Source organism: Pieris brassicae, chromosome 14, assembly GCF_905147105.1.
Source record: "Pieris brassicae chromosome 14, ilPieBrab1.1, whole genome shotgun sequence".
Taxonomy (NCBI): Eukaryota; Metazoa; Arthropoda; class Insecta; order Lepidoptera; family Pieridae; genus Pieris; species Pieris brassicae.
The window spans coordinates 5,789,228-5,803,632 of record NC_059678.1 but is presented as its reverse complement, the minus strand read 5'-3'; the positions used below and the strand labels follow the sequence as shown (position 1 = coordinate 5,803,632).

General features: G+C 32.2%; 1 protein-coding gene across 3 annotated transcripts; it reads right to left on the bottom strand.

Annotated features, from left to right (window-relative positions):
- Positions 1–10,144: 10,144 nt before the first annotated feature.
- Positions 10,145–14,380, bottom strand: LOC123718216. Of its 3 annotated transcripts, none has more exons than XM_045674659.1 (6): positions 14,226–14,380; positions 13,373–13,457; positions 12,782–12,904; positions 12,576–12,682; positions 11,101–11,191; positions 10,145–10,618 (listed from the first exon to the last, which is right to left on the bottom strand). In XM_045674659.1, exons 2-6 carry the CDS (start codon positions 13,425–13,427, stop codon positions 10,530–10,532), a joined length of 465 nt encoding a protein of 154 aa, XP_045530615.1. In that variant the 5' UTR covers positions 13,428–13,457; positions 14,226–14,380; the 3' UTR covers positions 10,145–10,529. The 3 variants fall into 3 exon arrangements, with proteins under 3 accessions (XP_045530615.1, XP_045530618.1, XP_045530617.1); XM_045674662.1 differs by having other exon boundaries at positions 12,782–12,898; XM_045674661.1 differs by lacking the exon at positions 14,226–14,380 and adding an exon at positions 13,534–13,663.
- Positions 14,381–14,405: the final 25 nt, after the last annotated feature.

The following is a 14,405-nucleotide window of genomic DNA, read 5'->3' as shown; positions in this document are numbered from 1 at the left end:
GATTTGGTTATGTAAACTTTATTGTGAATCTGCTGTGAATATGAAGAGGTTACAGCAGATTTTGTTATTTAAAACTATTGTGAATGTGAAGAGGTCACAATAGATTTGGTTATGTAAGACTATTGTGAATGTGAAGAGGTCACAATAGATTTGGTTATGTAAGACTATTGTGAATGTGAAGAGGTCACAATAGATTTGGTTATGTAAGACTATTGTGAATGTGAAGAGGTCACAATAGATTTGGTTATGTAAGACTATTGTGAATGTGAAGAGGTCACAATAGATTTGGTTATGTAAGACTATTGTGAATGTGAAGAGGTCACAATAGATTTGGTTATGTAAGACTATTGTGAATGTGAAGAGGTCACAATAGATTTAGTTATGTAAACTTTATTGTGAATCTGCTGTGAATATGAAGAGGTTACAGCAGATTTTGTTATTTAAAACTATTGTGAATGTGAAGAGGTCACAATAGATTTGGTTATGTAAGACTATTGTGAATGTGAAGAGGTCACAATAGATTTGGTTATGTAAGACTATTGTGAATGTGAAGAGGTCACAATAGATTTGGTTATGTAAGACTATTGTGAATGTGAAGAGGTCACAATAGATTTGGTTATGTAAGACTATTGTGAATGTGAAGAGGTCACAATAGATTTAGTTATGTAAACTTTATTGTGAATCTGCTGTGAATATGAAGAGGTTACAGCAGATTTTGTTATTTAAAACTATTGTGAATGTGAAGAGGTCACAATAGATTTGATTATGTAACACTATTGTGACTATGAAGAGGTCACAATAGATTTGGTTATGTAAACTTTATTGTGAATCTGCTGTGAATATGAAGAGGTTACAGCAGATTTTGTTATTTAAAACTATTGTGAATGTGAAGAGGTCACAATAGATTTGATTATGTAACACTATTGTGACTATGAAGAGGTCACAATAGATTTGGTTATGTAAACTTTATTGTGAATCTGCTGTGAATATGAAGAGGTTACAGCAGATTTTGTTATTTAAAACTATTGTGAATGTGAAGAGGTCACAATAGATTTGATTATGTAACACTATTGTGACTATGAAGAGGTCACAATAGATTTGGTTATGTAAACTTTATTGTGAATCTGCTGTGAATATGAAGAGGTTACAGCAGATTTTGTTATTTAAAACTATTGTGAATGTAAAGAGGTCACAAGAGATTTGGTTATGTAACACTATTGTGAATGTGAAGAGGTCACAATAGATTTGGTTATGTAAGACTATTGTGAATGTGAAGAGGTCACAATAGATTTGGTTATGTAAACTTTATTGTGAATCTGCTGTGAATATGAAGAGGTTACAGCAGATTTTGTTATTTAAAACTATTGTGAATGTGAAGAGGTCACAATAGATTTGATTATGTAACACTATTGTGACTATGAAGAGGTCACAATAGATTTGGTTATGTAAACTTTATTGTGAATCTGCTGTGAATATGAAGAGGTTACAGCAGATTTTGTTATTTAAAACTATTGTGAATGTGAAGAGGTCACAATAGATTTGATTATGTAACACTATTGTGACTATGAAGAGGTCACAATAGATTTGGTTATGTAAACTTTATTGTGAATCTGCTGTGAATATGAAGAGGTTACAGCAGATTTTGTTATTTAAAACTATTGTGAATGTGAAGAGGTCACAATAGATTTGATTATGTAACACTATTGTGACTATGAAGAGGTCACAATAGATTTGGTTATGTAAACTTTATTGTGAATCTGCTGTGAATATGAAGAGGTTACAGCAGATTTTGTTATTTAAAACTATTGTGAATGTGAAGAGGTCACAATAGATTTGATTATGTAACACTATTGTGACTATGAAGAGGTCACAATAGATTTGGTTATGTAAACTTTATTGTGAATCTGCTGTGAATATGAAGAGGTTACAGCAGATTTTGTTATTTAAAACTATTGTGAATGTGAAGAGGTCACAATAGATTTGATTATGTAACACTATTGTGACTATGAAGAGGTCACAATAGATTTGGTTATGTAAACTTTATTGTGAATCTGCTGTGAATATGAAGAGGTTACAGCAGATTTTGTTATTTAAAACTATTGTGAATGTAAAGAGGTCACAAGAGATTTGGTTATGTAACACTATTGTGAATGTGAAGAGGTCACAATAGATTTGGTTATGTAACACTATTGTGAATGTGAAGAGGTCACAATAGATTTGGTTATGTAAACTTTATTGTGAATCTGCTGTGAATATGAAGAGGTTACAGCAGATTTTGTTATTTAAAACTATTGTGAATGTGAAGAGGTCACAATAGATTTGGTTATGTAACACTATTGTGACTATGAAGAGGTCACAATAGATTTGGTTATGTAAACTTTATTGTGAATCTGCTGTGAATATGAAGAGGTTACAGCAGATTTTGTTATTTAAAACTATTGTGAATGTGAAGAGGTCACAATAGATTTGATTATGTAACACTATTGTGACTATGAAGAGGTCACAATAGATTTGGTTATGTAAACTTTATTGTGAATCTGCTGTGAATATGAAGAGGTTACAGCAGATTTTGTTATTTAAAACTATTGTGAATGTAAAGAGGTCACAAGAGATTTGGTTATGTAACACTATTGTGAATGTGAAGAGGTCACAATAGATTTGGTTATGTAACACTATTGTGAATGTGAAGAGGTCACAATAGATTTGGTTATGTAACACTATTGTGAATGTGAAGAGGTCACAATAGATTTGGTTATGTAAACTTTATTGTGAATCTGCTGTGAATATGAAGAGGTTACAGCAGATTTTGTTATTTAAAACTATTGTGAATGTGAAGAGGTCACAATAGATTTGATTATGTAACACTATTGTGACTATGAAGAGGTCACAATAGATTTGGTTATGTAAACTTTATTGTGAATCTGCTGTGAATATGAAGAGGTTACAGCAGATTTTGTTATTTAAAACTATTGTGAATGTGAAGAGGTCACAATAGATTTGATTATGTAACACTATTGTGACTATGAAGAGGTCACAATAGATTTGGTTATGTAAACTTTATTGTGAATCTGCTGTGAATATGAAGAGGTTACAGCAGATTTTGTTATTTAAAACTATTGTGAATGTAAAGAGGTCACAAGAGATTTGGTTATGTAACACTATTGTGAATGTGAAGAGGTCACAATAGATTTGGTTATGTAACACTATTGTGAATGTGAAGAGGTCACAATAGATTTGGTTATGTAAACTTTATTGTGAATCTGCTGTGAATATGAAGAGGTTACAGCAGATTTTGTTATTTAAAACTATTGTGAATGTGAAGAGGTCACAATAGATTTGATTATGTAACACTATTGTGACTATGAAGAGGTCACAATAGATTTGGTTATGTAAACTTTATTGTGAATCTGCTGTGAATATGAAGAGGTTACAGCAGATTTTGTTATTTAAAACTATTGTGAATGTGAAGAGGTCACAATAGATTTGATTATGTAACACTATTGTGACTATGAAGAGGTCACAATAGATTTGGTTATGTAAACTTTATTGTGAATCTGCTGTGAATATGAAGAGGTTACAGCAGATTTTGTTATTTAAAACTATTGTGAATGTGAAGAGGTCACAATAGATTTGATTATGTAACACTATTGTGACTATGAAGAGGTCACAATAGATTTGGTTATGTAAACTTTATTGTGAATCTGCTGTGAATATGAAGAGGTTACAGCAGATTTTGTTATTTAAAACTATTGTGAATGTGAAGAGGTCACAATAGATTTGATTATGTAACACTATTGTGACTATGAAGAGGTCACAATAGATTTGGTTATGTAAACTTTATTGTGAATCTGCTGTGAATATGAAGAGGTTACAGCAGATTTTGTTATTTAAAACTATTGTGAATGTGAAGAGGTCACAATAGATTTGATTATGTAACACTATTGTGACTATGAAGAGGTCACAATAGATTTGGTTATGTAAACTTTATTGTGAATCTGCTGTGAATATGAAGAGGTTACAGCAGATTTTGTTATTTAAAACTATTGTGAATGTGAAGAGGTCACAATAGATTTGATTATGTAACACTATTGTGACTATGAAGAGGTCACAATAGATTTGGTTATGTAAACTTTATTGTGAATCTGCTGTGAATATGAAGAGGTTACAGCAGATTTTGTTATTTAAAACTATTGTGAATGTGAAGAGGTCACAATAGATTTGATTATGTAACACTATTGTGACTATGAAGAGGTCACAATAGATTTGGTTATGTAAACTTTATTGTGAATCTGCTGTGAATATGAAGAGGTTACAGCAGATTTTGTTATTTAAAACTATTGTGAATGTAAAGAGGTCACAAGAGATTTGGTTATGTAACACTATTGTGAATGTGAAGAGGTCACAATAGATTTGGTTATGTAACACTATTGTGAATGTGAAGAGGTCACAATAGATTTGGTTATGTAAACTTTATTGTGAATCTGCTGTGAATATGAAGAGGTTACAGCAGATTTTGTTATTTAAAACTATTGTGAATGTGAAGAGGTCACAATAGATTTGATTATGTAACACTATTGTGACTATGAAGAGGTCACAATAGATTTGGTTATGTAAACTTTATTGTGAATCTGCTGTGAATATGAAGAGGTTACAGCAGATTTTGTTATTTAAAACTATTGTGAATGTGAAGAGGTCACAATAGATTTGATTATGTAACACTATTGTGAATATGAAGAGGTCACAATAGATTTGGTTATGTAAACTTTATTGTGAATCTGCTGTGAATATGAAGAGGTTACAGCAGATTTTGTTATTTAAAACTATTGTGAATGTGAAGAGGTCACAATAGATTTGATTATGTAACACTATTGTGACTATGAAGAGGTCACAATAGATTTGGTTATGTAAACTTTATTGTGAATCTGCTGTGAATATGAAGAGGTTACAGCAGATTTTGTTATTTAAAACTATTGTGAATGTAAAGAGGTCACAAGAGATTTGGTTATGTAACACTATTGTGAATGTGAAGAGGTCACAATAGATTTGGTTATGTAACACTATTGTGAATGTGAAGAGGTCACAATAGATTTGGTTATGTAAACTTTATTGTGAATCTGCTGTGAATATGAAGAGGTTACAGCAGATTTTGTTATTTAAAACTATTGTGAATGTGAAGAGGTCACAATAGATTTGATTATGTAACACTATTGTGACTATGAAGAGGTCACAATAGATTTGGTTATGTAAACTTTATTGTGAATCTGCTGTGAATATGAAGAGGTTACAGCAGATTTTGTTATTTAAAACTATTGTGAATGTAAAGAGGTCACAAGAGATTTGGTTATGTAACACTATTGTGAATGTGAAGAGGTCACAATAGATTTGGTTATGTAACACTATTGTGAATGTGAAGAGGTCACAATAGATTTGGTTATGTAAACATTATTGTGAATCTGCTTTGAATATGAAGAGGTTACAGCAGATTTTGTTATTTAAAACTATTGTGAATGTGAAGAGGTCACAATAGATTTGATTATGTAACACTATTGTGACTATGAAGAGGTCACAATAGATTTGGTTATGTAAGACTATTGTGACTATGAAGAGGTCACAATAGATTTGGTTATGTAAGACTATTGTGAATGTGAAGAGGTCACAATAGATTTGATTATGTAACACTATTGTGACTATGAAGAGGTCACAATAGATTTGGTTATGTAAACTTTATTGTGAATCTGCTGTGAATATGAAGAGGTTACAGCAGATTTTGTTATTTAAAACTATTGTGAATGTGAAGAGGTCACAATAGATTTGATTATGTAACACTATTGTGACTATGAAGAGGTCACAATAGATTTGGTTATGTAAACTTTATTGTGAATCTGCTGTGAATATGAAGAGGTTACAGCAGATTTTGTTATTTAAAACTATTGTGACTGTGAAGAGGTCACAATAGATTTGATTATGTAACACTATTGTGACTATGAAGAGGTCACAATAGATTTGGTTATGTAAGACTATTGTGAATGTGAAGAGGTCACAATAGATTTGATTATGTAACACTATTGTGACTATGAAGAGGTCACAATAGATTTGGTTATGTAAGACTATTGTGAATGTAAAGAGGTCACAATAGATTTGATTATGTAACACTATTGTGACTATGAAGAGGTCACAATAGATTTGGTTATGTAAGACTATTGTGAATGTGAAGAGGTCACAATAGATTTGATTATGTAACACTATTGTGACTATGAAGAGGTCACAATAGATTTGGTTATGTAAGACTATTGTGAATGTGAAGAGGTCACAATAGATTTGATTATGTAACACTATTGTGACTATGAAGAGGTCACAATAGATTTGGTTATGTAAACTTTATTGTGAATCTGCTGTGAATATGAAGAGGTTACAGCAGATTTTGTTATTTAAAACTATTGTGAATGTGAAGAGGTCACAATAGATTTGATTATGTAACACTATTGTGACTATGAAGAGGTCACAATAGATTTGGTTATGTAAACTTTATTGTGAATCTGCTGTGAATATGAAGAGGTTACAGCAGATTTTGTTATTTAAAACTATTGTGAATGTGAAGAGGTCACAATAGATTTGATTATGTAACACTATTGTGACTATGAAGAGGTCACAATAGATTTGGTTATGTAAACTTTATTGTGAATCTGCTGTGAATATGAAGAGGTTACAGCAGATTTTGTTATTTAAAACTATTGTGAATGTGAAGAGGTCACAATAGATTTGATTATGTAACACTATTGTGACTATGAAGAGGTCACAATAGATTTGGTTATGTAAACTTTATTGTGAATCTGCTGTGAATATGAAGAGGTTACAGCAGATTTTGTTATTTAAAACTATTGTGAATGTGAAGAGGTCACAATAGATTTGATTATGTAACACTATTGTGACTATGAAGAGGTCACAATAGATTTGGTTATGTAAACTTTATTGTGAATCTGCTGTGAATATGAAGAGGTTACAGCAGATTTTGTTATTTAAAACTATTGTGAATGTGAAGAGGTCACAATAGATTTGATTATGTAACACTATTGTGACTATGAAGAGGTCACAATAGATTTGGTTATGTAAGACTATTGTGAATGTAAAGAGGTCACAATAGATTTGATTATGTAACACTATTGTGACTATGAAGAGGTCACAATAGATTTGGTTATGTAAGACTATTGTGAATGTGAAGAGGTCACAATAGATTTGATTATGTAACACTATTGTGACTATGAAGAGGTCACAATAGATTTGGTTATGTAAGACTATTGTGAATGTGAAGAGGTCACAATAGATTTGATTATGTAACACTATTGTGACTATGAAGAGGTCACAATAGATTTGGTTATGTAAGACTATTGTGAATGTAAAGAGGTCACAATAGATTTGATTATGTAACACTATTGTGACTATGAAGAGGTCACAATAGATTTGGTTATGTAAGACTATTGTGAATGTGAAGAGGTCACAATAGATTTGGTTATGTAAGACTATTGTGAATGTGAAGAGGTCACAATAGATTTGGTTATGTAACACTATTGTGAATGTGAAGAGGTCACAATAGATTTGGTTATGTAACACTATTGTGAATGTGAAGAGGTCACAATAGATTTGGTTATGTAAGACTATTGTGAATGTGAAGAGGTCACAATAGATTTGGTTATGTAAGACTATTGTGAATGTGAAGAGGTCACAATAGATTTGGTTATGTAACACTATTGTGAATGTGAAGAGGTCACAATAGATTTGGTTATGTAACACTATTGTGAATGTGAAGAGGTCACAATAGATTTGGTTATGTAAGACTATTGTGAATGTGAAGAGGTCACAATAGATTTGGTTATGTAAGACTATTGTGAATGTGAAGAGGTCACAATAGATTTGGTTATGTAAGACTATTGTGAATGTGAAGAGGTCACAATAGATTTGGTTATGTGAGACTATTGTGAATGTGAAGAGGTCACAATAGATTTGGTTATGTAACACTATTGTGAATGTGAAGAGGTCACAATAGATTTGGTTATGTAAGACTATTGTGAATGTGAAGAGGTCACAATAGATTTGGTTATGTAAGACTATTGTGAATGTGAAGAGGTCACAATAGATTTGGTTATGTAAGACTATTGTGAATGTGAAGAGGTCACAATAGATTTGGTTATGTAACACTATTGTGAATGTGAAGAGGTCACAATAGATTTGGTTATGTAACACTATTGTGAATGTGAAGAGGTCACAATATATTTAGTTAGTAAGACTATTGTAAATTATTGATAAAATTGATGCCTTGATATTTTAAAAGAGTACCGAGAGTTTTTTACGCCGGCTTTTTCTCTCGGCCTACACCCTGTGTCTTCTTTGCCGATGAGTAGGGATGTCTACCGAGACAAATTCATATTACCCATAATAAATAAACATAAATAATTAGTAACGTCACAATGGATTAAATTTAACTCTCTGAAGTTATAGATGTAATTCAAAAGTTAAAGTAAAAATTTCGTTTCCAATTTGAGTTGTATGTTACAAAGCATTCTTTTTTTTTTGCGAGACGCAAACATTGTCAGGAAAGGCCGACTGTTAGCTTCTAATATTAATTTAATTAAATTCTAAACATTTTTATGAAACATATTCTTAAGAATCTTGCTACAAGTGCGCATGTGCAATAGTTATTCATTTGACTCGTTCGATTGTTTACGAGTTGTTACGAATTGACTCGACCATTTTCCCGAAGTGGGATGGTAGAGTCGGAGGAGGGAGTTGTGATTATAAAAGAGGTTGTGACACATGCGCACGGGCCTTTTCTTCGTACAAGTTTGAAGTTATACAGCTCACGTAAAATCAGTGAAGTAAATTATAATGAATTAAGTCATCATTGAAGTGTTTAATTTCCTACCCTAAGAACTAAATCAACTACCGCTAACAATTCATTCGTTTTTAAGTAAATGCCATTTATATACACGCGGCAGACGGTTTCTTCCTCTTCAACGGCTGATATTTCAGTCAATTAATGTACAATCTTCAAGAATTATATAGTTTTACCTTCAGCATTCATTTATCAAAATCCATTCATTAGTTTTTAAGTAAATGCCATTTATATAGCCGCGGCAGACGGTTTCTTCCTCTTCAACGGCTGATATTTCAGTCAATTAATGTATAATCTTCAAGAATTATATAGTTTTACCTTCAGCATTCATTTATCAAAATCCATTCATTAGTTTTTAAGTAAATGCCATTTATATACACGCGGCACACGGTTTCTTCCTTTTCAACGGCTGATATTTCAGTCAATTAATGTACAATCTTCAAGAATTATATAGTTTTACCTTCAGCATTCATTTATCAAAATCCATTCATTAGTTTTTAAGTAAATGCCATTTATATACACGCGGCACACGGTTTCTTCATTTTCAACGGCTGATATTTCAGTCAATTAATGTACAATCTTCAAGAATTATATAGTTTTACCTTCAGCATTCATTTATCAAAATCCATTCATTAGTTTTTAAGTAAATGCCATTTATATACACGCGGCACACGGTTTCTTCCTTTTCAACGGCTGATATTTCAGTCAATTAATGTACAATCTTCAAGAATTATATAGTTTTACCTTCAGCATTCATTTATCAAAATCCATTCATTAGTTTTTAAGTAAATGCCATTTATATACACGCGGCACACGGTTTCTTCATTTTCAACGGCTGATATTTCAGTCAATTAATGTACAATCTTCAAGAATTATATAGTTTTACCTTCAGCATTCATTTATCAAAATCCATTCATTAGTTTTTAAGTAAATGCCATTTATATAGCCGCGGCAGACGGTTTCTTCCTCTTCAGCGGCTGATATTTCAGTCAATTAATGTACAATCTTCAAGAATTATATAGTTTTACCTTCAGCATTCATTTATCAAAATCCATTCATTAGTTTTTAAGTAAATGCCATTTATATACACGCGGCAGACGGTTTCTTCCTCTTCAACGGCTGATATTTCAGTCAATTAATGTACAATCTTCAGAGTGACGTTTGTATCCCGCGCTGTGTACGATGCGCAAACCTTCACCCACTGGCGAGTGTATTTATAGTGATATTAATGTAAATGAAACGAATAAAAACAGACAATTATTATGAAAAAAATTATTATCAAAAAATTAATCATTTTGTGATAAAATGGACGCCAGTATAATTCCTTTTTTCTTACATGTCTATGGATATCTTCTATAGTGTGATATACGCTTCACATTTCAATATTAACATTTGAATATTCCCGCGCTTCAAGTCATGACAATTGTCACCGACGATGCATAGTGATAGTTGAATCACAGATTATACATCTCAAAGATTAAAGCACAGCTTGGATTTTAAAAATTGAATGCATTTGCGTTATCATATTTCGTACAAAACCATTAACTATGATCAAATAATCAATATACATGATTTAAACACGAAACTAGACTAATTGCACCGTTAAACAATGAAAATACAAAAAATATTGAATATTATTTTATTATTTCCCACAACCGCCTTTAGCGCAAGCGGATCGCTTGGGCGCTTTATAACTTGACGAAGACGAGCCACCGCACAACGGAAGATATTCTGTGGACAAATGTTTATGATTCTAAATTATGAACATGTCAAATCTGCAGACTAATTTAGGAAATTTGATGGACAAATCGAGCAGTGTTGCCAGATCTGAGGATTTAGGAGTTTCTCGAGCGTGTTTTTTTAGTGGAAATTTCATAAACACACCAAATACAATTTTTTTACTATTGTATATCATGTACTTTATTTTGGAACTAAATTGTAGTACGAACACATAGTAAGAATGGTCGCAATCACAAAAACCGAATAAAACTTGAACATTTCAATCCATTTTCTATTAGACACTTAGCATAATGCCTTCTATTTCCCAACAATCCCAACATGATCGCCGTTTTAAAGACTCGCGCCATCGCCCGTGCTACCACCCGCTTGGTGAGGGCATCCCAGGGGATTTCTGGGGGGAAATCAAATTGATCTAGGGGTACGTCGTCGAGACCACCTGGCAACATTGAAATCGAGTCTCCAGATCAACTCACCTCCATCACTCGGCTGTCCCACTGTCTGCCCCCCCTTCGACCCATACTTTTCTAGTTTCGCCAGATTTTCCGCGCGTTTCCGTTTTTCTTTCTGAAAGTCGAAATGTCTCAATGCACTTTAAAAGGGATTTTCAACTATTATCAAAATACAGTGCTTGCAACATTAGACCCACATGTATATAAACTTTTATCTTAAGTAATGATATAAAAATTTTGACAATATGAAAGTAAATATCTTGTCTTATGTAGCTCTATAAGAATTGATCTTTTATTTTTTAGATTTAATTTCCATTCCTAAATTTTTTTTTACCCCCGTTTCCCTGTTTTTACCCTGAGCCACAATGCACAGAGCGTGCGGGCCATAAAAAAAATACAGTTTTACCTCGACACACGACTTTGGGAGTGTTCAAGTATTACGTAACAAATTTTCCCCTCTTGTAAAACTTTACTATACGGTAACAAGAGTGAACGGGTAACGACTTTCCACTACTTTACACCTTATAATGGTAAGTTTTAGGTACAAAGAGTCACTGGGGAGTAGTCACGAAACGTTTTACTATTGGATACAGAAACGTTACGGCGCGTGTCATGGGGGGGGGGTTCAAGAATCTCCTAAAATTGCGTGACGTAATACTTGAACCCTCCCTTTACTTGGTTCCGAAATCATTGAAATGCCATCAATCCAGTTAAGTTTTTAAATAAGAAAACGATTCCACACTTTAGTTCATTAAACGTCATCTTCGGACACATAGAAATAATTAAAAAAAACTTATCCAGCTTATCAAAAATGGTTCGAAACGAGCAAACGACAGGTGTACGTGAGAGAAACTGTAGTGTAGTGTGTAGTGTGAGATTCCTGATATCTCAAAACACTTGTATATTGAAGTGCTATTGTATTCTGCCAAATTTATAAATCAACTAGCTGCCCCCGCGAACTTCGTTTCTCCTTAATGTGGTTTTAGTTAGCCTTAATACCGTGACACGAAAGAATAATTTCACTGTATTGTCGTCACTATAATTTGAATTTGATTTACACTTCGGTCTAAGTAACACATGGTTGGCTATGCTAACATTAAAAATTAAAAAAGTAGCCTCAATAACACGTGGTAATCATGATATTGAATTGTAGCTTATATGACACGTTTGTCGGTTTACCATAGCAGTGCCATCTATTGATTACTTACTCAATGCAGTCGAAAAGTATCGACATCTGTTAGAATCTTTTGGAGTTAACGGATAATTGTGACTGTCAATTAATTATAGACAAATAATTCGAAATAAAATTGCGACTATAATTAAAGATCTAAGCTATCCTATCTCTTAAGTTGGACCAGACTGCTCACGGTGTGCCAATTTAATTTTTAGGAGTCCAACGCGGACAAACAGGAGATTTATATATATATTAAGATAGTTTGTCAACAAAGTTAAATTGTAGAAACATCTTTAATGACAGTTTATAAATGTTCTGTCCTCACCTCGATGTCCTCTTCCTTCTTCTTTCGCGATGCCTCCTCCAACTCTCTTTGTTGTTTCTCGCGAGTTCGCTGTATCGCCTCCATTCGAGCGAGATATAAATCTGGATCTAAAAATATTCTATAAATAATTCTCCTAGATTTTTCCCTCACATCTGTATCTATTCCAGCAGCTGTCTTTTAACTAATCTACATTACTTAATACTCACTCTTTGTGGCTTCATCAATATCCGAGTTGGCTTTCTGCCATTGGAACCACTTGAAACCAATGTATACCACAAGCAGAGTGGATCCAAGTAAGACGGGACCAGCACTCCATATTGAATCTAATACTGAAAATGTTTATCCATAAATGTAAGGACATGTTCCCACAGATTAATTAAATAATAAATATAATTAGTAAAAAGGTATTTCTAGGACATTCAATTGTTTCTAACTTTTGTCGTCAGAAACAATTTCACATCAGTTACCTAAATATATGACATGACAGTACAATAAATAGCTTGTATACTTATTTACAAGTGAAATGATACACAAAAAGAAATCATAACATGACTTTAGCTAAAAAAAACTATGCAAATCACTAATGTTTTTGTACGTCTACTATGGGCAAAGAAAGGGAATAAGAAATAACTGTTTCGTAAACAGTTTATAAATAACTAGTTCTGGGAAAGAAAAATTCAATTTAAAAGCTGTGCAACCTATTGTTGATAATCATAGAAGTCTATCAGCAAGCTACAAGCTTAAACTAATTGGCCAGGACTATACAGGCAGGTCCAAAGAATTTTAAAATAATATACCTGATGTTTCTGGGTCTGGTTCCATTATATACTCTTCCTCTATAAGTGGGTCCATTTTAGCCAATGTTTGATAGTCACTCACACGCTATAATAAGATCATTATTTTATAGGTTGCATTGGTGTGGAACAGAAACTAAGAATATTTTATCTACTGACAGTACCTAGTTGTATCATACACATAAGAAAAAGTAATGTTAGAAGTTACAGAAAAACCATAACATATGACCAGATACACCACAATTAAATGATACTTTCAAATCCTAGTCAAAGTTAATTTAATTAAAAGCACTGAAACTGTTATAAACTTTCAATCTTATAGCGTGCATACTAATATGATGAACAAAATGTGTAAAGATTTTCTAGCCCAATACATGTTTTATGTTTTAGTCTAAACCAAAGACAATATTATAATATAAAATTCAACTCTTAATTCTGAAACTAAAATTTGTTTATATTATGACTCATGGTAGTTGATAAGCTCTAATCTAAATTCAGATGTAATTCATAAGTTACAGTACATTAAGACTATAGACCATACTATGCATACGAAATAAATTAATTTTGAATTCTTATATTTACTTAAGTCAGTGTATATCTGACAACTGAAATAATATTTTTTAGGTTTTTTCATTCATTCGAAAACCTTTGAAAATTATTAGTTTGAATTTTTAATATTTCACAACATCGTCCTACGGCCAATTTACTTGTGCTGTTAGAGCGCTATAATACGAGGGCTAGAATATAATTTTAAATAATAAGGAAAACAACGTTTTAAGGTCATTTTGGAGACTTTTTAATAAAGGAATTTTCTAGAATAACGTAAATAGCGTTTCGATAATAAATTGGGAAGTACCTTCAATTCCTTATTGATTACTCCACTAACAAGGAAACTGAGTCAACTTAATTTTTTTTAGGAATAGGTCAAACACAAATCAGAATTTGAAACGTAGCGTTTAATATTTTTGGTGTTTACTTTTAGTCATTATCAACTGTCAATTTGATATTATCGAAGATCAATGTTACATTACAGCAC